The sequence below is a fragment of the Eptatretus burgeri genome, chromosome 3, assembly GCF_056783735.1.
Source record: "Eptatretus burgeri isolate ZD-2024b chromosome 3, Ebu_testis_v1, whole genome shotgun sequence".
Classification (NCBI taxonomy): domain Eukaryota; kingdom Metazoa; phylum Chordata; class Myxini; order Myxiniformes; family Myxinidae; genus Eptatretus; species Eptatretus burgeri.
In genome coordinates this window covers 67,292,672-67,320,496 of record NC_140963.1, presented here as the reverse complement: position 1 = coordinate 67,320,496, position 27,825 = coordinate 67,292,672, and the positions used below count along the sequence as shown (strand labels likewise).

Below are 27,825 nucleotides of genomic sequence, written 5' to 3'. Positions count from 1 at the left end.
GTGTGTGTGTGTGTGTGTGTGTGTGTGTGTGTGTGTGTGTGTGTGTGTGTGTGTGTGTGTGTGTGTGTGTGTGTGTGTGTGTGTGTGTGTGTGTGGTTAGATATCCCCTGAGAACAGGAAGTAATGTATGGAGTACTATGTATGAGTAGTTAGCCAGTATTGATGCAGCAAGTAGACAACAGCTTCAAAATCATCTTGTTTGAATGTGCACCATACAGGGGGTGGTGCATGGTAACAATTAGGGATTATGGTTAAGGAAATTGCACGTATAACCCCGATGTAAACCTCTTCTGGGGCGCCGGGAGACGTGGCAAGAGAGGAAGAGGGGCAGAGCTGTGAATGCCTCCGAGGGGTGCAATTTTCGTTGCCACTGGAGAAGAGGGAGGACCCAATCATGCGGTTGGGCGTGAAGATTGTGGAGTTCTGTGGGGCATGCATTTGAGAGGAGAGTGAGGAGAACTGACAGAAGGAGAATCATCTCCGAGGAGAGGTGGTCATCCAGCTCATCGCCTGCTCATGGATGTCCCACGCCCATCCTTCCACTCGCTGCCACCAGAGCAGAGTCTTCGTTTTGTCCCTTTCCCATCTCTCATAGAGTCCAGAATGAGGAACTTTAGTTTTCTTTTATTCTCATTGTATAATTCATTCTTTATCAATCACATTTCTTTCCTTCCCTCCCAACCCTTCACCATATTTCTTTTGTCAGGTTAATCTTCCTCTGGGTGTTTGTGTTACAGGAAATAAACCCATTGGTTTTACAAGGGCTAAGGTTCTCGCATCTCCTCAGTCATCACGGGCTGCGCAAATGCGTCATTAATTCAGAACGTCTCCACAGGAGTGAAACCTGTTTGGTACATCACAGGATTTTAGCCTCTCTGCAACGAGCTCAATGTTAGTCGGGCCATTGACGACACAATATTACAACTGAATCTTACCAATTGGGATCTTTTCAGACTGCAACTCAAAACCAATGTCACTAAATCTGCAAAAGTTTCATATCAATGTCTAACATGGATGGTCTTCAGGGATAAAATCAAACTTATTCAATATATATATATATATATACACACACATATGTATATATATATATATATATATATATATATATTATATACATATACATTGTTACAGTTGTGGAAATTCACAGAATACCATTCAGGTTCCCCGAAGTTCAGTTATTTCGTTAAGTGTGTGTTCCAGGTTAGATTTCCCCACCGATGTATAACGGATATTGTTTGTGTGCCGGGCTGTGAATCTTTGAGGTCATGTTATTCTTTTCTATGTTTATTTTAACAACAACAACAACAACAACCCACGGCCACATTTTGATGGTGATGTCCAACACGGCCGCGTTGTGACGGTGACGTCCAACACGGCCGCGTTGTGACGGTGACGTCCAACACGGCCGCGTTGTGACGGTGACGTCCAACACGGCCGCGTTGTGACGGTGACGTCCAACACGGCCGCGTTGTGACGGTGACGTCCAACACGGCCGCGTTGTGACGGTGACGTCCAACACGGCCGCGTTGTGACGGTGACGTCCAACACGGCCGCGTTGTGACGGTGACGTCCAACACGGCCGCGTTGTGACGGTGACGTCCAACACGGCCGCGTTGTGACGGTGACGTCCAACACGGCCGCGTTGTGACGGTGACGTCCAACACGGCCGCGTTGTGACGGTGACGTCCAACACGGCCGCGTTGTGACGGTGACGTCCAACACGGCCGCGTTGTGACGGTGACGTCCAACACGGCCGCGTTGTGACGGTGACGTCCAACACGGCCGCGTTGTGACGGTGACGTCCAACACGGCCGCGTTGTGACGGTGACGTCCAACACGGCCGCGTTGTGACGGTGACGTCCAACACGGCCGCGTTGTGACGGTGACGTCCAACACGGCCGCGTTTTGACGGTGATGTCCAACACGGCCGCGTTGTGACGGTGATGTCCAACATGGCCGCGTTTTGACGGTGATGTCCAACATGGCCGCGTTTGGTGGCAAGATCGGATCAAAATGGCATTACCCTCTGAAAGAGCTGGCCAATCGGAAGGAGAGGGGTGGATCCAGTATGGGTGAAGGTTCAAAGGTGAAAGGAAGGAGGGCGCCGATTTCGGGTGGTAAGCCCAGAGCGACTCCTCCCCTTGGGGCTATAAAAAGCCGCGTTTGCCGCGGAGAGTTTGGTGAGTGTTGGAGTCCAGTGTGTTGGAGTCAGCAGAGTTGGGGAGAGTGCTTTAGTTGGGCGCTGGACTTCGTGGCTTGCAGTCGGCAGTGGGAGTGGAGAGACACCCCGTTGGGAGCTGGAGAATTCGGAGTGCGGGCAGTTGGTTCGCCAGCGCAACCAGGAGGCCGGTGTAGAGACCCGTTCACTCCTACAGCACGTCGTCGGCTAGACCAGCCCACAGTGGAGGCCGGACGACCAAGGGAGCCAGTCAGACCTCGGGGGTCACCGAACCAGGACCCAGCGAGTCACCATGAGGGCGGCCAGGTAGCCCACCCATCTCTCGGAGCCCCTTTGGTCATCCCGGTTCTGAGCAATTATAAAGGCTCACGAGCCCGGTTCTTTCTTTCTGGGGTTTTGGAAGAAAGTCTGTGGCGCCTTGTCTACCTAAGTAGAACTCATTAAGTGCATGATCGTGTACATAGACATCAGCTGTAGGCTTTTTGCTTGTGTCCTGTCCCCATCCCCCCCATTGATTGCTTACATGCCGAGTGGAAATAAATGTCTCCATTGTTGAAGGTCACCTGCTCGTTGCGTCCCTTCCTCACATTAACTGCCATGATGCGTTCGGGGAATTTGCTGGCTGATTATCAAGCCGATAAAACGTACATCTGGTCCAAAGGGACTTGGCGATATAAAACTGCTCGGTAATCGCATACGGAATGAACTGCTTAAGCGGCTCATTTTCGTGCAGGTCCCGTCGAGGTATAAAACTCCCGATATCTCTATCCACGCGAATAATTAGGTACATCGACAATTCGGCAATCAACCCCGTAGCGCGTGGACAGAGAGATTGGCTGGTTTATGGTGTGTTAAAAACACCCGTAGCTGGGTTTCGGCGTTGATCCGGAAGCTGACTAGATTGCGCGTTCGGTGGGCGAGCGCGGCCGCAATTGGGCTAAGGCGGTCGTCCGCATGCCGAACGGGCAGAAATGTACAACAATGTATATATATATATATATATATATATATATATATATATATATATATATATGTGAAGACCACAAGGGGAAAACCAGAGATGTCAGGATAAGTCAATTTTGAAGAAACTGAAAAACAAAGTTTCAAGATTTTGGTGGACTGTTTAATAAACCAATGTCACCCGCAGGGTGACACGTATCTTGCCAAAAGGTGACCATGTGTGACTTCTTTAAGGTCACACTGAGGTGAACAGAGCTGCTATCCACCAGGAGCGACTCCTTGAGGAATATCTGCCTACGAGAGATTCCGATGAGAATCGTTCTACAGAGTAACCATGAAAAATATGCGTTTGCCTCATAACATCACCAAATGACGTCATAATGTCTCACGCCTGACATATCTAGAAAGCACTCATCGAGGTGTTTAATTTGAGGTATCACACGATATGGTTCCTAAAACTTGAAAATTTGACCTTGGGGTCAAATATGTTTGACCTGAGGCACTAACCATGAAGGTCAAGGCCAATCGCCACTAAAAATTAATCAGCTGACCGCCAGACCATGAACTATATTCCCATGAAGTTTGAAGACGATCCGATCAAAATTACTCAAAAAATAAGGGTTTCGTCGACTCCCCTGATTTGCGACAAAGTGACCTTGACCTTTGACCTTGACCTTCAAAATTTTGTGCACTGAACGGGACCTCTATAGCCCTCTGATATGCGAAGTTACAAAAATTTCCAATGATAATTTTGCTCTGCAGAGTGATTTATACGTGATTACAGACCAAAAAAAAAAAAACAACAAAAAAAAAAACATATGAAGGTCAAGGCCAATCACCACCAAAAATTAATCTGCTGAGCGCCAGACCATGAATTATATTCCCATGAAGTTTGAAGACTATCCGATCAAAACTACTCAAAAAATAAGGGTTTCATCGACTCCCCTGATTCGTGCCAAAGTGACCTTGACCTTTGACCTTCAAAATTTTGTGTGCTGAAAGGGACCTCCTATAGGCCTCTGATATGCGAAGTTACAAAAATTTCTGACGACAACTGTGCTCTGCAGAATTTTTTTTATACGTGATTACAGACAAACCGAAAAAAACAAACAAACAAAAAAAAATACAAGCTGACTAACATATCTTGCAAAAACTTCGTTTTGGCAAGATAATAACTGTCATATAGATTTATTTTCCAGTTAAAGGAAGAGTGATCATTGGCTAATCAAATTAAGCATGTTGCATTTGCCAAGCTTCTGTGTTATTTAATTTAAAAGCAAAGAACGAATCAATGTTGCAAACTGACATCACTGGTTATTCCCTTGTTTAATAATTGCCATGCAATTTTAACCCAGGATGTGTAGCAAATTCATGCTTGTTGGTTATTAGCAGACATTACATGACTTTGGTGATCACAGATTTTTTTTTTTCAACATTAAATGGTCATTGTTATCTTGCCAAAACGGATTTTTTGCAAGATATGTTAGTCAGCTTGTCTGCTTTTTTTTTTGTTTGTTTGTTTGTCTGTGATCACGTATAAAAAATTCTGCAGAGCACAGTTATTATTGGAAATTTTTGTAACTTCGCATATCAGAGGCCTATAGAGGTCCCTTTCAGTGCATAAAATTTTGAAGGTCAAGGTCAAAGGTCAAGGTCACTGTCACAAATCAGGGGTCGACGAAACCCTTATTTTTTGAGTAATTTTAATCTAATCGTCTCCAAACTTTATGGGAATATAGTACATCGTCTGGCGCTCAGCTGATTAATTTTTGGTGGCGATTGGCCTTGACCTTCATGGTTAGCACCTTAGGTCAAACATGTTTGACCACAAGGTCAAATTTTCAAGTTTTACAAACCATATCGTGTAGTACCTAAAATTGAACACCTCGATGAGTGCTTTCTAGATATGTCAAGCTTGAGACATTATGACGTCATTTGGTGACGTTATGAGGCAAACACGTAATTTTCATGGTTACTCTGAAAAAGGCTTCTCATCGGAATCTCTCGAAGGCAGATATTCCTCAAGGAGTCGCTCCTGGTGGATAGCAGCTCTGTTCACCTCAGTGTGACCTTAAAGAAGTCACACATGGTCACCTTTTGGCAAGATACGGGTCACCCTGCGCGTGACATTGGTTTATTTTTTTGTTTGATTGGTGTTCAACGCCATACTCAAGGGTATTTCGCTTATATGACATGAACATTCTCCATTTCTTACTCCGTACTACTTAATATGATGGAAAACCGGGAGGAAACCAAGGATAAACCACCCCCGCAATAGCCGAAGTCACCTCATCTGACTCCCTCATATACCTAAGCAGGTTGATTGGACGGTGGGTACATCGAATGAGGATGGGTACTCAGACGCGCTAACCATTAAGCCATGCCGTGGGTCCCATAAAAGTCACAATAAAGGTTCGACCAGGCTTGAACCACGATATGCACCAACTACGGAGCCCATGATATAACCAAATAGGCCATTGTAGTGCTCAGAGTTTATGCTGTGAAAGTTTTACAACCTTTCATTTTTTAGTTTCTCAACTCTGAATATTATGGTGGAACAGTCAACATAAATGAAAGGGAGATAACCAGGAGTAAAGTACTGACAACTCTGGGTTTCTACTTGTTCAGCTTTGACAACACTTGTTTTTTCATTGCACGGCTAAACTTTATACCATATTAATTATGTGACACCCCTGGTTATTTGTTAAAGTAATATTGTGAGAGGAAACCTTATGTTGCCAACTATTGGCAGGTGCAATAACCCTGAAATTTATAAAAAGTGACATCTCTGGTTTTCCCCTTGTGGTCTTCATGTTTATATATATACATATACATATATATACATATATATATATACACACACACACACACACACACACACACACACACACACACACACACACACACACACACACACACACACACACACACACACACACACACACACACACACACACACACACGGGTCTAAGTTCCCAACTTAGAAACATAAAATTTCATTCATCCTGTTAACGATTCACATCAATGACTAAACACATGTTTGGATGATGTTTTATTGAGAAAACAAAGATCAGAAAAAAAAGAAATGAAATCAAAAATTAAAACCAAGCAAAAAAAATAGAAAAGACACCAATACAAACTAAAAAAATAAAAAAATAAAAATTCAAAAAGTACATGTACAAAGTATGTCATGTCAACCAATGAACAATTGTCACAGACTCGTTTCAAGCTGTGGGCAGGAGATACAGGCTTTCACAGCTTGTGCCCTCTCGCTTTTCTTTTTGTCAGCAATATGAAAACCCAGGAACACCTCTTTCTCTTCCTCTTATCTGGTGTTCTTCTGCAGCTGGGTAAGCCATGTGTACACCCGAAATCTTCATAGCCAATCTTACTGGAGCTTGAAGGGTTGGTGTTTTTGCTCTGCGCTTGATCTGTGGAATCAAATCCAAGAGGAAGATTTGTCTTAGCTGCTTTCCTTGGATGCCTTCCATTGTGGAAAATTTGCCATCCGGATAATGAAAGCACTAACAGCACAAGCATCGATTGTATTCCCAAAGAGCACAACAGCCAGTGATTGACCTTCCTTCTGTCAGTATGCAATGCAGCCATCGGGTCCAGGTTGGCTGCTCCACTTTTGGTTGCAATGTACTGAAGGATTTTCTCTGGCTTCTGGTTATCCCCTTAAAGATTGTCCTCATGATACGTGGTGAAGAGAACCAGCACAGCCTTGCCTTTTATTCATACATCTGTAACGAGGGTGACTTGATCCGTGAAAACAAACTATAAGCTCTGCACCTCCCTGGAATTACATGATTTCATCACATCTGGAACATCTGCTTTGTTGGATGGTAATGTTTCACTGCTATCCAAGCCATCAAGTAGCTCCTTGGCTAGAGGGACAGAAGTAAAGAAATTATGTTGTTACATTTACGTTACACCATGGAGAGACCAGGTGCTTGACAACTTGGGCTCCTTATCAAACTTCACATTGTTCTCCTGGCTGCTTTCCCCAATATTTGTCACCTTTCAGAGGGTAGCTCATTTTCACACCATGCCACCAGATAGTTAGTCCATACTGAGCCAGCTTTGATGAGCATACTAGCATAAAGGACACTGCTGCCTAACCAATTGTTCATCAACACAAATCCATGCCAGGAACATAAAACTTAGGGAGTTGCACCTGAAATAAGTTCCAGAAGTCAGTGTCGGGTACAAGTTTGGCAGAGGCTTGTCGTTCTGGTCTTGTAGCTTAATTGTCAAATCTCAAGAATTTCAAAATGCCCGGAAACGTACCTCGACATGGTGGTGCTAAAAATCAGCGCTTCCCTCATGCTCTGACCAAAAATATGCGACAGGCTGCTGGTTGGACCTGTTCATGCTTGCAATGATACAGAGTCCAATGAAAGCCTTCATGTCAATGGAATAGACATGATCCCATTTATTATGGATGTTCTCAGGATTTACTTGATTCCATTGTCCGATCCAAATACAACTAGAAGGGCACTCGGGAAAGCGTATACTGCTGTCACACAATGCCTGATCCATGAGAACATATCGGGCCCATTACATTTTTGAAATATCATGCTGTACAGTACTATATCGTTTTTGGTTCTATCTCTCAATGGTGAAGAATTACCTTATAAATTAAAAATTCTCACATCTAGATGTGGATTCGGATCTTTACCAAAATATAACCAGTTCGTCCTTCTCACACACCCAACCTGCCCACAAAATTTCATCCGGATATGTCAACTTTTTGAGATATCCTGTACACAGACCAACAGACCGAAAGGGGGTGAAAACGTAACCTCTTCACCTTGGGTTTTTAGAGGTAACAGGGGTCATGAACAATGAAAACATTCCAATATGGAGTTGCATCAAGCTTCACTTGTTATTACTGGAGGCCTTCCAATTATGTCTGATGACAGCATTGCCCAACAGCCAGGGGATTTGTTTTTTGCCACGAAGTTCCATGATCAGCTGCAGAAGGCAGTTCTTGGGGCAATCATCCTCTCCTGAAACTGGGACCTCTCCTCTGCCCTTGACCATGGTTATGCAAACGACCATGACCTCTTACAGGCTGCTCATTATCGATCTCAGGCTATTTTGTCTTGAGGCAATGTACCATCTGAGCTACCAAGGGAGGATTGATAGCAGCTACCTCAACATCACTGTGTTCAGAAGGCCGACACATGGTCATCATTGGAAGCAGAAATGTTCACATCAACATTGATTGATCAGTCGCTGAGACCTTGTAAAATGAGTGGGACAACATTTGTCATGTACTGAGCTGCTCTTTGTCTCAGCCATAATTAACTGCAAAGATTATTTCAACTTGCTTAAACACAAAATCAAATGTGAAGTTCATAAAACCATGAGAATAAAAAGGATAAACTTACCTGCACAAAAATAATCAAAGTACTGATGCTTCAGCCAGTCTGCTCCAATTTATACCCCCCAAGAGGATGATGGGAAAGAGCAATTAAAAAATAAATTGGACAATAAGTGGAAAACAAATGTGGGGTACAGTCAGCAAAGACATCCTGCCGAGTACACTCAAGCAAATGGAAAACAAAAGGGAGGGAAAGACAGCAAAGTCAACACTGCTGGTGCTGGGTACACTCATTACCACTGAGTATGTTCAAACAGTTGCAAAATAAAATGAGGAAAACAAAGGGGAGGTGAACATAACAAAGACCTTCCTGCTGACATCATTGATCGAGCACACCACAATTAGCAGACCTGCTCTGTACAAATGGCACGCAAAGCATGCACACATGCACAACAATAAACAAAAACTAATGGTGTCCTTAGGGACCCCAGACAGAATTTGCTTGCAACTGTGCAGCAAGATGGAATTTTAAAACAAACATTTATTACTGGCACATTAAGGCAAACAAAGTATTAAGACATGAAACACTGACCAACTGGTACAAAAGAGCACATCGAAATGTACGCCTTGGGGTACAAAAATAACCTAGTTGGAAGGATGAGGGTTAAACCTAGTTATTTCATGGTATATCGTTAATTGTCTGATGTTTATGTGAGCAGATATGCATTGCAATTGTATAGACAGACATCCAATACATGTTCTTTTCCACTTCTGCACTCTGGTCCAACATCCATTTGCTGCACCCAACAGAACACACTTCCCAGCAGACGACTCATTGCCTTGAGTGCAACAGTCTTGCCCTCCACCCAAAACCTCATAAGCAATCACCCAAGGCCATCCCAAAAACAGTTTCATGCCACACAGTTCACACTAGATGGCACATCCATCAAAATTAGTGACAACATTCCACCAAAACTATTCCTCAGCAAAGCTCCCTGCCACAACTCATGAACAGCCAATCCAGAGTTGCCATGGGGATTACGATGGGAATGCACCAATCATGGGTGAAGGAGGTCCAGAGCCAATATCCACCCCAATGAGAAGAGTGGGGGGATGGGGGGGAGGAGTTGTACGAGGGGTGAGGGTGTCGAGGATAAAAGGGAGTCTCGGTCAATGGGTGGAACTTTGAGATTCTCTGCCTGAATAAGAGCCTGCCTGCTTGGGAGCCGGCAGTCTGAGCTCACGCAGTCCACACGCTTATCCAACAGACTTCATATTTTGCTTTCACTTCCCCCTTCTGTTCTTATGCCTTTCACATTTACCTTTCACCTCACATCCAGTTTGCTGTATTTCCACCATCTAGCTTCATCGCCGAACCCCTTTACCTTATCCACATCAAGCGTTCGTGCCAAAACCCACACCGAGTCCATGCCGCAAACATTAGAGAACCGGGCACATGGAGAGGCACATGACATTGGGGACACATAGCGGAGTGCCGAATGAGGGGGGGGGGGTGGTTGGGACAAACATTGAACAGTACCAGGTCAACTTGGCTAGTGTAACATGTGCAGCGGTTAAACACATCCCCCATTGTCTTTTCTTTCCTCATTTTCAAATTGCCCCCTTGCTAATCACTCCCTTCCATGACTGGATGAATGTTTGGCACAAAAAGCAACACCGAGTGCTCAGTGACAGTTTAAGGATCCGATGGCATGGGTGTTTTAGCACAAGATTTTAACCTCTCCGCAACTAGCTCAATGCTGGTCAGGCCATTGATGACAATATTACAACTGAATCTTACCAATTGGGATCTTTTCAGACCGCAACTCAAAACCAATGTCACTAAATCTGCAAAAGTTTCATATCAATGTCGAACATGGATGGTCTTCAGGGATAAAATCAAACGTGGGTGTTCAGACAAGGGGAAATTGTTTACATGCCTGTACAGTGAACTGTTGTTCGTCTTTCGGCTGCTCACCTTAGGGGGTCGCCACAGCGGATCATCCGTTATGATGCGCATACTGATTTAGCATAGGTTTTATGCCGGATGCCCTTCCTGACGCAATTTTGGTCGCCTCTTATGAGACAGGGATAAGGATTGGGTTTCGCCATGATTCTAGGCTGCCCTACACCCTCTCATAGCGCAGCCCAGCGCAGAGCTCCCGTCATCAAGCAATCCTCCAACCCAAGCCTCCGAGTAGCCGGATTACAGGCGCACGCCACTGCGCCCGGTACATGCCTGTACAGTGAACATAATACTGAAAATGGCCTCATCTATAAATATCCGCCTTGTCGATGTAAACCCTTGTCTATAATGTGTTCTGGCTTCTCCTGTCAGTTTTGATGGTGGTGCAAGGCAACCGATGGTGGATTGAGCATCCTAATCAGGCTCGAGATTGCAAAAGCAGTTGCACATGTTCGTTCAACTTTGCCAACTCGTTAAGATCTTTTCGTTGTGCTCTCTTCAGGTGAAATTCACACAAAGTGAGCGAGTGATGAAGAAGAACAGTCTCATAGACACCCATCAACAAAGTCGATTCTGATTGGACGTTCTCTACGGATAAGTCATCACTTCCCACCTAAACCATTGGGAGCTGATGATGCATCAGTAGAGAATGTGCAATCAGAATTGCCATCAAGATCTGTTGCTTGACTGCTGGCATGATACTCGCTTGTACTTTGGCTTCTTTGTATGGTAGCACGACTCTTGGCGTGGGATCCCTCAGGAAGCTCTGAGTCGACTGGTTATCATAATCTTCGAGACGCGCTGTCCATCACAATTTCAGTTTTATATGTGCACATTTCAATGAAGTGTAATGGAAAGGGGGTGGGCTCACAAATATGCACTGCTTCTCATCAGTCTGCATAACATCTTGAGTTACAAAAGAGGACAGGGCCAAAATGTGCACATTTCAATGAAGGGTAATGGAAAGGGAGGTGAGGGGTGCAACTCACAAATATGCATTGCTTCTCATCAGTCTTTGAATAACATCTTGAGTTACCAAAGAGGACAGGGCCAAAAACTTGTCTCAGGACTTCCATTCCGATATTGCCATGCTGCAACACACTGGAACAAACAGACATTTTCAACTTCAACGTAAATTATGTTCAACTAAAATAAGAAATGCACAACCAAACTGAATGGCTGAGTTAATATCCTCTGAGAGCTTACTTGTCCAAACGTCGGGAATGTCACAGGCCAGGAGTTGCATTATAAAGGGACAATCCCACCCCCCCCCCCCACCCACTCGACTCCAGGAGTCAGTATGTTGAACTTCCACTGTCAAGTTTGGCAGGGAGAGGAAAGCATTGCTTTCAGAGCTCCTGATCATCAGCACGTTTATTTTTGCCAGTGGATGGGTATTCCATTTTCTGTATTGTAATCTGATAATTTTGAGTTGAATTCCCAACTCAGTTTTGAAGAGATTAGCAAATTATTCAGAATATTTGTTACCAGGCTTTATTTTTCCTACTTTTGTCTCCCACAGAATCCGATTCATGTGCAAGAGCCAAATGAGAGAGAGGGTGGTGACAACACACTGAGAGAGGTGCAAAGAGGGAATGTCAGGTAGAAAACTTTGGGTTGCTGGTTTCCTGGTTGCTTCTCTTTTAGTTCTGCAATCTGTTTAGAAAAACAAGTGATCGCAGTCTTCCTTCATGCCTTTGATCAAATCCCAATCCTGATGTCAGTCTATTGTTGTCCTTGGGACCCAAAAATCCCACCCCATTTGTAATGTATGAAACTACAGTAACTAACTACCTCACGTCATCTTCATACCTGCTTTAGGTCCCCCACCCCCATCCCGACCTAAACTCAGAGACCCCCAATTTCATGACCCTTCACCCAGGACCATCTGCCCCTTTTCTTCCTCCACACACCCCAGCATCGCCCCAACTCCACGGACCACACCCCTGCATCGCACAAACTCCCCGGACAGTGCCTACACAAAGTCACACCCTTTTCAAAGTTTTAACCTTTTGTTGCCTTGTAGCCTGGAATCACATGACATTAAATCAGACTTTTTACACCTTTATTTTCACATCACAAACCACAACTTCCAAATTAAAAAACAAATTTCAGAAAATTACTTGAAAATGCAAAACCAGAAAATCTTGGCTGGAGAAGTGTCCACTACCCGTATCATATCAATTGCAAATTAGCTCAGGTGTCAATCACCTTCAAAATCACACACAGTTCATTGAATCTCCAGCTGTGTTAAATTGTACTGATTCTGATCGTTTCAGAATAAAATCAGCTGTTCCTGCAAGTTTTCTCTGCTGAGTAGTGCATTTCACAGCAAAGGCTCAACCATGAACACCAAGGACCTGTCAAAAGACCTCGAGGATAAAGTTGTGGAAAGGCACAGATCAGAGGAGGAGTAAAAATATTTCAAAGGCCTTGACTATCCCTTGAAGCACAGTCAAGACAATCAAGAAGTAGAAGGCGTATGGTGCCACCAAGACCCTGCCGAGATGAGCCATCCCTCCAAACTGGATGACCAAGCAAGGAGGAGAGTGATCAGAGGCCAACAAGAGGCCATTGGCAACTTTGAAAGAGCTCCAGGCCTTAATAGCAAAAACTAGTCAATGTGTGCATGTGACAATATACCAAGCACAAAACAAGTCTGGCATGTACAGTAGCATGGCAAGAAGGAAGTCAGGTCAGGTATGGGAGCATGCACCAGAGCAGCGCGTAGCTGCGTCCACTTTCCGCCGGTACTCCAGGGACCTCCATCTGGCCATCCCCCAGCCAAATGCCTGGCCCATCCCCATCTCCTTGAGATGCCAATCAACCGGCTGCAACCACGAGGCACATGGTCAGCCCATTGGCCTCCCCCACTTACGAGACAGCTGAGAGAATCTGGTGAGCAGGATCAGCGTCAGGAAAACGAGCCACATGTCCATACAGCCGCAGCTGACGCTCACGGACTATGCAGGTAACAAATCTCATTTGAGTCTCTCTCAGCAACCGCTCGTTGGACACAAAGTCCGAACAGCGATAGCCAAGGATTCTCTGAAGAGACCTGGTACCAATTAAGAAGAGAATTAAGTCTCCAGCTCAGATCCTTGGTCAGAGTCAGTCTCACATCCATAGAGCAAGACTGGAAGCACCAAGTACATGAAGACTTGGACTTTCATCCTCCCGCACAGGAACCAGCAGCACCACACCCCATTATCCAATGAATCCGTGGCTCCACAGGCCCGACCCAGATGTCTATTGACCTCTGACTCACAGCCAGCAGAGACATGAATATCACTGCCAAGGTAAGTGAATCTCTCCACGACCTCACCACCCTCACCACAAACAGGCACAGAAAGGATAGCAGCATCCAAGATGTCATTGAAAGTCTGGATATTAGTTTTGAGACAGGAAACCCATAATCCCACCGGCTCAAACTCCTCATTCAGCACCTCGAGGGCCCCCAAAAGGATATCTAAAGTCTCTGCAAAGATGACCGCATCATCTGCGAAATCAAGGTCAGAGATATTGCCATTCCCAAACAATGCACCGCAGCTTGATCTCTCTGAGATCCTCCTAAGAATCCAGTCCATGCAAGTGCTGAAAAGTGTGGGGGCTAGTACACCCCTAGACCAACTCCAATAACAACTGAAAATAAGTCAGAGATGGTACCACCACATCTCACAGCACTCTCAGTCCCAGAGTCGAGTTCAGACATCAGATCAATCAGTTTTGGTAGCACCGCACAAAGACCAAGAATCCTCCAGAGAGTATCCCAATTCACTGAATCAAACACTTTACAGAGATCAACATAGGCCATAAGCAGCCCCTGCCCAAACTCTCGTCTGCGTTCGGTGAGGACCCGAAGAGCAAGAATACGGGCAATTATTGACCTCTTTGGTGTAAAGCCCGATTGCTCTGGATGGTGGTGCTCAAGGAGATAGTAGTGAACCCGATCAAGAATTATCCGAGCAAAGACCTTGCCCGGCACTGAGAGCAGCATCACCCCTCGGCAGTTGTTGCAGTCTTGGCGATCACCCTTCCCTTTCCAGAGAGGGACAACAAGGCCCCGCTTCATCAGTTGGGATGCCACAGATCTCTGGAGCTTTACCCCAATTTAGCCAGTTCACTGCAGCCTGTGTTTCCATAAGCTAAGGAGGACCACAGTTGATTGGAGGGTCAGCAACAGTTATTGAATCACCGCTGACGTCCAAATCGACAGCTGGTGGATCAGCCTGGTACAACCGCTCAATGTAACCAGCCCAGAGGGCCTTCACTTCGGACTCCTCTGTCAAGAGCATACCACCCTCTGCTCTAACTGCCATACATGGAGGGATGGGCTTGGATGAACGCAATGCACGAATTCCCCTGTAAGCAGGATGAGAATCACGACCACAGGTGATGCTCTACCCCCTCAGAGATTCCTGGCACATAGGCGCACGTACAGTTTTACGCCTCAGCTCCCTGAACAGCTCAGCTCTGCCATTCAGCCCGGCCCTGCGACTCTGGTGAATGGTATCCAGTCCCTTGTCCCTTGAGACAAAATTCTTCTTTGCCCCACAGTGAGTTCCAAGACATCCACCCGCAACGTCAAGGACGGTTGTCTTGAAGGCACTCCACAACTCTTCAGGACCTCCCAAAAGCACCCAGACCACCCAAATCTCCACTCAGCTTGTTCACAAACTCCTCAGCTACCCTCTCACCATTGAGCTTACCAACATCCAGCATAGGCTGGGATGGTACCATTCTCCTGGATTTAAAGGTCCAACTTAACAGTTGCTACAACAAGCCGTTGGTCAGTATTGAAGAACTGAGCACTCCGGTAGATGCTGTAGTTTTGGATCGTCCTCCAGTGACCATCAATGAGGCCATGGTCAATCTCCTTTGCCACACTGCCAGTGTTGGAATACCAAGTCCAGCGATGAGCTTGTGTGCGCTGAAACGATGAACCGGACGCCCTAAGTCAAGGAACTTAGTGCTATTCAAGTTCACAGTTCCTGACCCATGGGGGCCAACACGTCACATAGCCATCCGTATCAGTTCCAGTCGATGCATTGAAATCCCCCAAGACAAAGTGTATCTCGTTTCGGGCACTGATCAGGCACAGACTCGAGCGTGGCGTAGAATGCATCCTTCACGGTGAGATCACTCGCCTCAGTCGGGGCATAAACAGAGACCAGGAAAGTGACACCTCAGGAGCGATTAATGAATCCTTAGTCACATAATACGCTCGTTGACCGGTGTTACCTCAATTATCATTGGAGTCAGCTTATTGGACACAGCTACAGCAACTCATTGGGCATGGTAACCATCAGAGTGACCAGATCAATAGTCTGTGTAACCACCCACCATTATCTCGCCGCAATCCGGTCTCCGAACCTCAGAGAGCTGCAATCCCGATGTCCAAACGCTTGAGCTCAGATGATAGAGACAGGTGACCATGCTCTCTTCGGGATAGGACATTACAGGTGCCCACCTGAAAGGACCACCTCAGGTTAACCCAAGGAGACTGCCATCTGGTGGACGACACCCCAGCACCACTCTGACACACTCTCCCGCTATGTGACCAGGGAATGTTACCCCGTGGTTTCCCTGCTATCATCAAAGATTGGGGGTCCCGAAGGCTTTGCCCCAATCCCGTCATCCGGTGAGCTGCCCTGAGAAGGGAAACTGCACAGGAGTTACTCCCAGGGAGTGGGTTTTCAGATTTCTTTGCATTTTGTGGAATGAAGGGTTTTACCGTGGCCGGAGTGCAAATCCTGCCACCAACCTCCTAATAAGAAGTAACCCATCTGCAGGACGATGTTCGCAGACACACTTGGGCACTAGATATGGATGGCCGTTGGCTCACAAGGAGCTCTTCTGCCCTTTGACAGGTTTTTCTTTTAATCCTGCTGGGTGTCCATATCCAAACACCCTCCTCACCAAAAAAACCTGGTGGGGAGACCGTTTAGTCGCCGACAACCCGACCATGGAACAGGTTAGTACAGGTTTATACGATACCTGCAGCAAGTCACAGATCTAATCTGGCCTGACATTGTCATTACTCCAAAAAAAAAAAAAAATACACAAACAAACACATCGAGTCCCATTTGAGGAATGCAAAAAACACCAGAGAATGAAGTGATGTGGCAAAAAGTTTTGTTGTCTGACAAATCCAAGATGCAACGTTTTGCATTTCGACCAAAAAGTTCCATTTGGTGCAAACCCAACACAGCACGTCACATCACCCAAAGAACACCATCCCCACTGAAGTGCATTCATGGCAGCATCATGTTATGGGGATTTTTCTCATCAGCAAGGACTGGGGGCACTTTTCAGGATAGAAGGGAAAATTGATGGAGCAAAATACAGAATTATCTGAGAGGAAAACCTGCTGCCCTCCGAAAGAAAGCTGAAATTGGGACAGAAGTTCACCTCCAAGCATAACGACCCGAAGCACACATGCAAAGCTATGCTGGAGTCGCTATGGAACAAAAATTAAAATGTCCTTGAGTGGCCCAGAGTCCTGAGCCAAATACAATCAAAAATCTGTGCATGACTTGAAGATTACTGTCCTTCAACACTCCCCAAGCATCTTCAGTGAGCTTGAACAATTTTGTGCAGAAGACTGGACAAATATTTCCCAATCAAGGTGTGCAAAGTTGGTGGAAACCTATCCCAACACTCACAGCTGTAATTACTGTCAAAGGTGTTTCCAGCAAGTATTAACTCAGGGGGGTGGACACTTATCAAACCAAGATATTCAAGTTTTGTATTTTTAATTAATTTTCTGAAATTTCTATAATTTGTTTTTCACTTGGAAGTTGTGGGTTACAATATGTAATTAAAAGGTGGGGAAAAGTCTGGTTTAATGCAATTTAATTCCAGGCTACAAGGCAACAAAAGGTGAAAATTTTGAAAAGGGAGTAGATTTTCTTCAGGCACTGTCGGTAAATTATATATATATATATATATATATATATATATATATATATATATATATATATATATATATATATATATATATATATATATTACACAAACACAAAATACAGCATTTGAAAGGAAAAGCTTGTGCATTGTAATGAGCTGTGAATGGCAATGGACTTTGCTCTTCAGAAAATACATCGAGGGAGGGAGGGACGAGTAAGGACGCACCAGGATGGAGGGAAGCAATGCTCATTGGAAATTGCATGCAACTTAAAAAATTCCCGATGACTCTCACTTGCTGCCAGAGGGAATGGGGTTGTGGCGGTTTGGTCAATGCTTTTGAGATTATGAAAAATAAAAACGACGCCAACAATAAGGAAAACTCCAAAGCAGATGAAAAATCCATACTTTTGCAGATGTCGCATGATAAATGCCAAAGTAGACCGATTCGTTTCTGCAAGGGCATCTATCGCCGAATCTACATGTTGACAACATCTTTTCTCTAGGGATAAAAAGGCAAAGCAAAGTTATACAGCAAGCGGGTCTCAGAAGTATGCAATGTCTCTATTTTACATAAAAATACAACAGTGCTGGAACACAAAGCAAATGTCACAGCTATCCAAGAGAAAGAGCAACCCAAACAATTCCCTTTGCAAGGAATGTTAAACAAAATAAATTATAATGAATCATTATTACTGGACAATTACGTGTTAAGAATGCATCAACAGTGCAATGCATCATCTTTTAAAAATATGAAAATATGCAGAGCCAGTCCACAGAAATAAAGTAAAACTTTACAGCCAGTTTATCAAATGCAATCATGGCCAAGTGGAAATGTTGTTGGTGACAATTGTGGCACTTGCACAGCTGGAACGGTAACCTTATGGCATCTTTTTGTGGAGGTAATGAGTCTATAATCCCCACAAAAAGAGCCCCAAACTACTTTGAGTTAGATATCCAGTGAAGAAACGAGAAATACCCATTCCATCGGTGACCAGCCAAGGGGGAGTGGGAGGGGGGGGGGTTGTATTTAGGGAAGTCGGGCAGACGTATTTTGTAACATGGATAATAATCCACCCATCTCCAGCAGGGGTCAGTAAAAACCACACAGGTAGAAAATCGCCAGGAGTTCATATACACATACAAATTTCTCCCAGTGTGTACTTTGGTTGTACACAGCAAAACATATTACATTCAGAATCTCATTAATGCAAAAGCAGTCCTTTTTGCTATAAATAAAAATATATACATATATATATATATATATATATTTTTTTAAAACACTGTTGACAAATCTTATTGTGTATGTTTAACACAAGTTTATAAACTTACAAAGTTGATAAACAATTACACTTCAAAGCAGTTCTTAAAAAGTCAAAATGCCAATGTTTTCTTTTGTTATGAACTATTTTTTACCTTAAAAATTAGAATGCAACACATCACATCAATCATGGAATGTACTAGTATGTTAAAAAGTTGTGAATCTGCCAAATTTCCATTCCTTGTATTGTAACATTTCCATTGATTCACATCGAAGCAAGGAGAGTCCAAACAAGAAAAAAAAAATGCTCATCTTTTCTGTTATCTTTATTCAGTTATCTTTAGTGGTAAAGCAACCTGCAGCAAGGATGAACTTCTGAAAGTGATGTACAGAAATCATTGGCTCTTCCAAGTTCCAAAAGTAGTCCAAAAGGAGACTACACATGACATGGATGTTTGAAATGGAAGATAAAGATGTCATGCATTCCACCCCCAATTGTTCCTCTTTCAAGGTTCTCATCAGTCGCTGACTTGCTGGAGTAATATAAAGTCCATTCTGTGGGATGAATGGTATTTATGTAGCATTAAGGCAAGGCAAAAGTAAAACGATGAATGTCAGTTGCAATGTGACTTACCACATTTAAACCTTTCTGTTCAATTTCATTCACATACGAAACTACCAAAGGTGGAATGGACGAAACCGCAGGATGAGTTTGATTAAAATCCTGTTTAAAAAAAAAGAAAAAAAGAAAACAATAATTCAAGTAAAAGTAAAGAAACATTTTGATCAAGTTAAAAACTTGAGGAAAAAAAAAGCACTTCAATAAACTCAGATGCAAAATAATTGTCAATATTCACAGAAAATAGCTACAAGAGCAAATCAGTTGTTCATGAATACACAAACTAAAACATTCTTCTTAGCAAGTCGAGTAACTTCAACATTGTATTGTCACTTAGAAAAGCATGTTTTTGGGTGAAGTTAAAATATAACTGGTACGTCAGAAATTATAGGTTCAAAATCAGGGCGAAGCCCATTCACTGCTGCTCTTCAGATCTAGCTCCTTTTGCTCTCAATGCTACAACACATAAGCAACTTGACGAAGCAAGTTTTCTTCCAGTTACTTTGTCCGAGCTAACTTCCAAAATAAAGGCATTACTCTTTGGTTCCCTCTTTTCTCCACTTTCTGGAGCTGTCTTCTGAAGAGACTTCAGTTACACTGTTCCTTTCACAACTTCAAGCAAGCAGTGAATCACAATCCCTTGCTACCTCCCACAAATAATTTTCCCCCCATTAATTGACCGACAATACAACCCTATTACTCACAAGTTGTAAAAACTACCTCCTCATTTTCCCTTGCTAGTATGGTCCTACTTTCAATAAGTTGCCTTTTTAGTATTGATCGAGCCTCAATTTTGCTGAAAAAGCTAATTAAATTTTTTTTTTAATTATTTTGTATTCCTTGTCGAGGCTCGTGTGAGAGCTAGCACACAACGCACATCATGGGGGACATGAGACAAGAGGGGAGGGAGTGGGAAGGATAAAACAGTGGGGAACAGACACAATAGGTGAACTGTGGAAGGGAGAGGGATGGGACGGGGAACATAGGGAATAGAAGATGGACACTACAGGGACTTTCAGGAAGGAAAGCAGGGAATTTGAAGGAGGTGGGCTTGGGTGGATTATCGGGGGTAGAAAATAGAGGATTTGGATGGGGGATAAGAGGTGGTGGTGAACAGCTGTTTTGAAGGCCTTGAGGGGAGAATGGGAATGAATAGAGTGGGGGAGTTTATTCCAAAGGCAAGGGGAAAAAAAAGAAAAAAAAAAAAAAAAAAAAAAAAAGAAAAAAAAAAAAAAAAAAGAAGAATTATTGATAATCCTCTCAAAACAACTTTATTGTACCCCAAAAAATCCCCCCTCCCCAATAAAACACATATTTTGAAACCTTGGTCTTGGCATCATATTGAGGGAAATGTGGGAGGATTGCTCTGGGGTGAGAATGGCAATGTGGACGAGAAGCAGTGGAGGTGTGGGCCACCACAAGACATGCATGGTTTCGAGTTCTGTGCTTTGTCAAGACGGCACTTCCCGGCAAATTGAGTCTCGAGAAGACCACCTGGAGCCCTGGACATCAGGAGTGAGGAGTCACAGAGCAAGGAGGGTAGCATGGCTGGAGAGGTGAGGCTTAGTTGGGAATGGAAGCAATGGTTGCCATGAGGCATGCACCGCTCTGTCTGTGGATTTGGTGGTGGTGCTTTGTGGCTAGTTGCATCTCCAAAGCACCACCGAAAACCGCAAACCATTGCCATGCTGTGATGAAAGTGGCCGACGTCGCTGGTTTTGTGATCCATGAAAGAAAGAGGCAAGGCCTTAACGATACGAAGCTGCTCTCAACCTGGTCAGGCTGTTGGACACCCCATGTGAGAAATCCCTAATGGAGTGGAGTGGGGGGCAGCTAGGGCAGGGTATTGGGGGTAGGGGGGGGCAAAACTTACGTTGAAAAAGGAAGTCTCCAAAATAATAAAATAAAAATTGGGGAGTGGGGGGGGGGTGTAAAGAAAATCTCAAACAAAGGGACACAGGCAAAGTCTGCAGAGTCTGAGCAGCCAGAATGTGTGTTGTCGGGAATAATGAATGCACCACCGCTCGTGGGATGGAAGATCGTTCCACAGTGACAGAGCTTTGCTGGAAAGGTGCAACATGCCTCAAAGCAATCAAAAATAAAGCTCCAGAGAATAAGTTTAAATAAGAAAAAGAGTGATCAGAGATTGCAGACCCTAACCAGGACTCGTTTTGTGTGGTGTTTGTGTACAGGTGTGTCATGTAATTAATAAGAGACATAATTAGAACTGTCACTTTATAACTGCTGCCAGTGATGACCAGGTACCAAGATGGCCTGCTTCGATTAGACACCTGACTTGTCATCAGTGGCATGACGTTTATTATTGGCATAATAAACTAGCATATTATAAACTAGCAGAAAATAATTATTGGCATAATAAAGTGGCATAATAAACCCATGATATTTATTATTATTATTCAATTGAATTCAGAATGGGATTAAAATAAATTCAATTCAAATGAAATAGAAGACCAAATAAGTACAGTCCTGCATTGGAATAATCAGAAGGAAACCAAACAAGCAAAAAAGCAAAGATGGAATAATCATGAGGAACCTGGATAGGATTTGCATTTCAGCTGCTACTCCTCTACTCTCAAACCCATCCAGGCACAGCCAAGCGAGCCGTATTTAAAAATAAAATAAAAAATCCCAGATGAAACAAAATAAATAATTATGGCTGCCAGACCATGTGTCCGTTGAAGTTGAAATTTAAATCATGTGCTGGATCACTATTGGAACCACGTGTCCTCACTATTGGATCATAATGATGAAGTTTCATGTCGACCGATTCAGCAGTTCCAGAGAAAACATTTAATGTCGTTATTCAATCCAATATGGCTGCCAAACCATGTGACCCATCAATCATTCCTTAAACTTGTACACCCAAGGCTTGGGGAACATTTGTGTGAAGTTCGCCTTGATCTGTCCATCCAATCCGGAGAAGATTTTTAGGTAATCTCTTACAAGATGACCTAATAAAACCAGTCTTGATGTCCGTCCGTCCATCCCCATTTTCTTGATATTTGGTGTGTGGGTAGATGTCAATGAGGGATGCACGACGGTATGACCTTTGACCCGATTGAAGGTTCAAGGTCAACGTCAAGGTCACTCCAAATTTGCGAAATCATCCATTTTCAAAATCTATCGCCTCCGCCGTTTGTGATCCGATCTTCGAAATTTCTTTGGATTCTGATAATATGGAACAATATCTAAATTTGGTCCGGCCGGTTTTTTTTTAAGTTAGTCCTGGTTCTCGAGTCACGTGTCTTCAAAGTTGGAAAAATCGTCGATGTGATACGGTCAAAAAACGTTTCACCCGATCTTGATGAAACTTGGTATGTAGGAAGGGGTCGATGAGTGATGCACGACGGTCTGACTTCAGACCTGATTGAAGGTCAATGCCAAGGTCACCGATGCTGTAAACTTGTGAAATCATCCATCGTCAAAATATCATCCGCCTTTTATGACTCAGAAATGCGGATTGATTTCTGAAGTCCGGTTTCTATCCTTTTGAAGACACATTGATCATAAATGTTCCAAATCAACCATTTTCAAAATCTATCTCCGGATAACTCAGAAATGTAGTTTGATTTCTGAGGTTTTCTATCCTTTTTACTCCCGGGCTTTCGTCTGTACGTTGAACCAAAAGACAAGACGACATCGAAGCCATTCAAAGCCGATCATAGATCCACATCTACAGAGCCTCAGAGATGACAGTCACCCCCAACCGGTGGTAATTTTTTTTTTATAGGTTTTAAGGTAAATCCAATACGGCTGCCAAACCATGTGACCGATGACGTGTGTGTGTGAACCTTTTGTTCCTCGTGGATAAGCGGTCAAACGTGAAGTTTTTCCTCGATCTGTTCAGCCACTTCAGAGAAAGTTTTTTTTTTTTAACAATATGGCTGCCAAATCATGTGACCAATGATGTCATTAAATTTTTTCTGCAGACGATTTTATCCCAAGATGACCCTCAAATTTTATGCTGATCAGATGTAGCATTCTGCAGCAACATGCAATGCAATAACATCATAAGGAAGGCACCTATGCAATCATAAACATCACATTTAATCCACGAGCCAGTTGGGTTGGTCAGTACCATCTAGAAGAATAATTCTCATAGTGACTTTTGGCAAGGTATACAACCCTAGAGTTAGAAAATATGTGATAGCATTGCATGGATGGTAGCTTTTTGTGTGTTATCACCCAGTTTATATGCCTACCCTTAAATAAACTTTCGTGCAAAAATGGCCAGTACAAGGTAAGACATCCTACTTCAGCTTAACATTTTTTTATCAGTCAAACATTAACATTGAAATTTGTTTCACCTTTTGCTCGGATCATTTGCTTCTCAACAAAAAGTGCTTTACATGCCTCAGTTAAACATGCTAAACATGCCTTCAGCAACTATTCCAGCTTCGATGCAAATGTCCTTTAGACCAGCATCCTGAAATCGCTTTCCAAGGATTGCTAGGACATTACAGATGATGTGGAATGTTCCCATTCTAAAAAGAATGTTGGAAAAGCGTTATTTGTATTTCCAGTCAATTTCAGTGGCTTTTGCATACAGTGCTCGATCCATGACGACCACAACCGTTTCCAGAAGTAGTTCCTTCCCGATTAGTTCTGACTGGTTGAGGATTTAAAACACTGTGGTCAACTCTGTGGCTGGTGCATTGATGGTTGGTTCAGATATCCAACAATATCTTCTGAGATTGGCACTTGGTCTCTCGTGCTGATGTTAAACCCAGTCCAGCTAGGGATTGTCTGATTCTCTGAATCTGTTAGTCTTGCAAGCATCCACACCAGGTTCTTATTGCAGGCTGCTTGAGCAGCTTGCTTGGTTTCCTGGAAATGGTCCTCTCTGGTTGAGAGAGGTTGTGGGCCCACACGTGCACCAGCGACATATACTTCCAGCTCTTTGTGCTCAATGGTGACTGATCTCTGCTTCAGTTTCTCTGTATGCGGAAGTTTAACTCTGGGGGGAAGTGGCCCATAGATATTAGCCTGGACCGCTATGCCATTGACTCGATGTGATGTACCCTTTCCAGTGAGTTTCCCCAATTTTGGGGGGTGGGGTCACAATAACAATAACATTTATAATGTACATCTATCTTAAAATATATTTTATTTTAGTGTATGATTAAATTTTCTTCAGATTCACGCATTTAAACATGGTATCCATTCATTGGGGTATGGGCAAAAAAAAACTTCCACACCACTTTTTATGAAAACAAAATCATATGTTCTGCAATGTATCAGCACTGGACAACCAGTGTCTCTAATTGTAAACACTAAATGCGAGGCTAGTTTTACCAACTGTTTTGAAAAGTAAATAACATGAGCCATGTGACTCACAATTTTTAAAAAGATATAGCCTATAATAAGAGAGAACCACGAGTTTTAAATATAATGTCTTCTTCTGTCTTACGCCAGTTTCAGAAAAGTTTATTTTGGGATGGGGTTACTAAACGGCTAACACACACAAAAGACTACAACCACTGTAATGCTATCACATAATGTTTGACTATAGAGATGCATCTCCTGCTAAAAATTATGACGAGCATTATTCCCCTAGCATGGTACCAGTGGCCAAAAATTACTGCGTCTGGCTCATGGTCCAATTCCCCATGAGGAGTACTTGCCGTGTGCCAAATTTCAAAGATACAGAGGTCAAAAATCTATGTTTTTCCAATATGGCTGCCACACCACATGACGGAGGATGTCATAATTATCAATAAAACATTCGACACGAGTAGTCAACCCAATGTTGAAAATTTGATCTTCATCAGACAAGCGGTTGTAGAGAAAAACACTAAAGTTCTGTGCATACAAAGAAAGAGATGGACAGACAGACAGCCCCAAATGCAATACCCTTTCCTCTGGCAAGAGGTAATAAAGCCAGTCAGTGACAAGAAAGACTATATTCAACTGTAAAGCATGTTCCGCACATGAAGAGAGGGTGAGGGGCTGGGGGAAGAAGGTTTGGTTGGGAAAAACTTTATGGACCAACTGAACAAAATTGGCCACCAGAATGGAAACATTTCCACTTCATAAATTTGAAAGGGTGGCATCAACAATCCATAAATAAAGAATGGAATAGAGGAAATAACTCTGGCCAGATAATGAGCAACAAGAGAGAAGAGGACGAAAGGAGCTTAATGCTCACCAAGGGTGGAGAGAAGGATGGTAGGGACTTGATCACAGTGGCATAAGGAGGGGCTATTCAGCAAAGCCAGAAGTTGGACCATGGATTAGCAACGAGGGGCCAGGCAATGAAGACAAAGTGTGATTGAGGGAGGAGATGCGGGGGGGGGGGGGGAGAAAAGGCCGAGAGTGGACCCAGCCCACAGATATGGACAGGGCAACACCCACACAGATGGAAGGGATTAACATGGGAAAGGTAGATTGACAATGGCAGAATGGAGGGAAGAGTAAAGCAAGGATGATGAAGAGCAGCGGAGCTTGGAGCAAGAAATGAGATCGACACCATTCAGAAAAAGACCACAATTCTATTGTATAGAAAACAAACGGATGAAAGCGCAAGTTAGAACCAATCAATCAAGTGGTAAAATGATACCAAGATCAGCCCCCTTGAAGAAAATCAAGAGTGCTTTGCAGCGGAACTGCTCATTCAAGGAAATACAGCAGAAAAACAATGCTGCAAGAATATGTGAAGCCACACAAACAGAAACCAAACACTACCATGGAATGATTCGAGACAGAGAGATCTTGAAAAGGAAACAGGAGAAATACGAGAAGGGCATTCAGTAGAGTGCATACCTCCGCCATGTAATGTCTAACCCACGAGAACACGTGGCCCAATACGTTTTTGAAATGTCATGCTATATATTGTTTTTGGTGAAAAAAAAAATCTCAATGTTGAATAATCACTTCAAAAATTATATAATTCTCATATCCAGATCCATATTCCCATCTTCACCAAAAATCAAATTAATTTGTCGTGGTCACAGCCAACCTGCCCACAGAGTTTCATCTGAATCTGTCCACAACTTTGTGAGATATCATGCTTTACATTAGTTTAGCCCCATCCGTCAATGGTGGGGAAATCGCTCAACAAAAGATTAAAAAAAAAATTGTTGGATTCAGAACTTCAAAGTTGAATCAGTTCTTGTTTTTCACACACCCAGCATGTCCATGAGTGAAAATTGATGATTTTTGAAATTCGACAAAGTTATTCTCCTTTTGACCTCAAAATCAATTAGCTTCTTTCTTATGATGAACTCTATTTCATGAAGATTGGTGTAAAATTACAACCTGAAGGCGATTGACATGCATACATCCAGACAAAAAGACAAACATGCGACCAACCAATAGACTTGAGAGCTTCAATTTTTGCAAGTAACAAAACAAAGACAGACAGACAAACATGAAAACAACCTCCGTCCACCTTTGGCAATGGAGTAACCAAAGCCCTATGTAAAATCAAAGAAATAACGAGTCAATGGGTGCTGCAAACAAAATAAAAATGGAAATGATAGCAAGGAAAAAAAAAAACAAAAAAAACCAAAAACCAAAAACAAAACCAGATGTTAAAAAAAAACACGAAATTATTACATAGCGGACAATGGAAACAAAAGCAAAATGTATCAAGACCCCCCTGTAAAAAAAAAACCGAGAAGACTTCTGGAATGGAATTTATGAAGATCCAAAAGAACACAACAAGGAGGCGGAATGGATCCAAAATTGGAAAAGAAAAAGCAACATCGAAGGGATAAGTGAAGGAAAAAAATTACATTGTTTTTTTTAAACATCTTACAAAAATGCCAAACTTTAAAAGCCCTGGCCTGGATGAAATTCAAAATTTCGAGCTAAAGCAACTAGATACACTCCACAATCACTACGCTCAAGCAACCCAACTACCTTCCAAATATCAGCCAATAATATCGACAAGCAACAAAAACGTCAAACAGGAATCACAGAAATGATGTGCCACAACAAAAAACAACAAGGAGGCCGAGAAGCAGAACATAAGGGATGGGAGAGAGAGGATATTATAGAATAGACCACCAACTAAAAAATACCGATGTAAATTAGGCCATACTCAAAAACTAAATTGTTCAAAGCCTGTGTGGGACCACAAAAAAAGCATTTGATAGTGTCCAATACACATGGATGAATAAAGAAAGAAAAAGAAAGACAAAGAAAATAAGTCAGGTCAGATCTGTGACTTGCTTTGGGCATCATAAAACCCCTACTAACCTGTTCATGGCTGAGTGTGACTAAACCGGCTCCCCCCCGACCCCCAACAAGGTCCCCCTGGTGTGGAGGGTGTATAGACATGGACATGCAGGACTAAATGCAAAACCCGCCAAAGGGCGGAGGAGTTCCTTGTGAGCCAACGACCATCCATATCTGGTGCAAACTGCATCTGCGAATGTCATCACGCAGTCGTTTACCTTTCCGAGGTAAAGCAGGATTTGCACTCAGGGCACCACAAAACACACTGCAGTGTGTCAGGGTGGTGCCGAGTTGTCATCCACCAAATGGCGGTCTCCTCGGGTTGACCTGAGGTTTTCAGGTGGATGCCTGGAATGTCCTATCCAAGAGATGGGGATGGGCCAGGCATCTGCCTGGGGGA

General features: G+C 43.4%; 1 protein-coding gene across 3 annotated transcripts in view; it reads right to left on the bottom strand.

The window, feature by feature from the left end:
- Nucleotides 1-27,825, bottom strand: part of LOC147030110 (rac GTPase-activating protein 1-like) — a 119,218-nt gene that overhangs the window by 11,864 nt on the left and 79,529 nt on the right. For 2 of the 3 annotated variants that reach the window (XM_085873817.1, XM_085873818.1), the window contains 4 exons: nt 19,239-19,328; nt 18,961-19,159; nt 17,752-17,845; nt 11,427-11,538 (listed from right to left, as the gene is read on the bottom strand). In XM_085873817.1, the coding sequence (XP_085729943.1) occupies nt 11,427-11,538; nt 17,752-17,845; nt 18,961-19,159; nt 19,239-19,328 (495 nt within the window). The remainder of the gene's footprint in view (nt 1-11,426; nt 11,539-17,751; nt 17,846-18,960; nt 19,160-19,238; nt 19,329-27,825) is intronic. The other variant, XM_085873819.1, reaches the window with a different exon arrangement.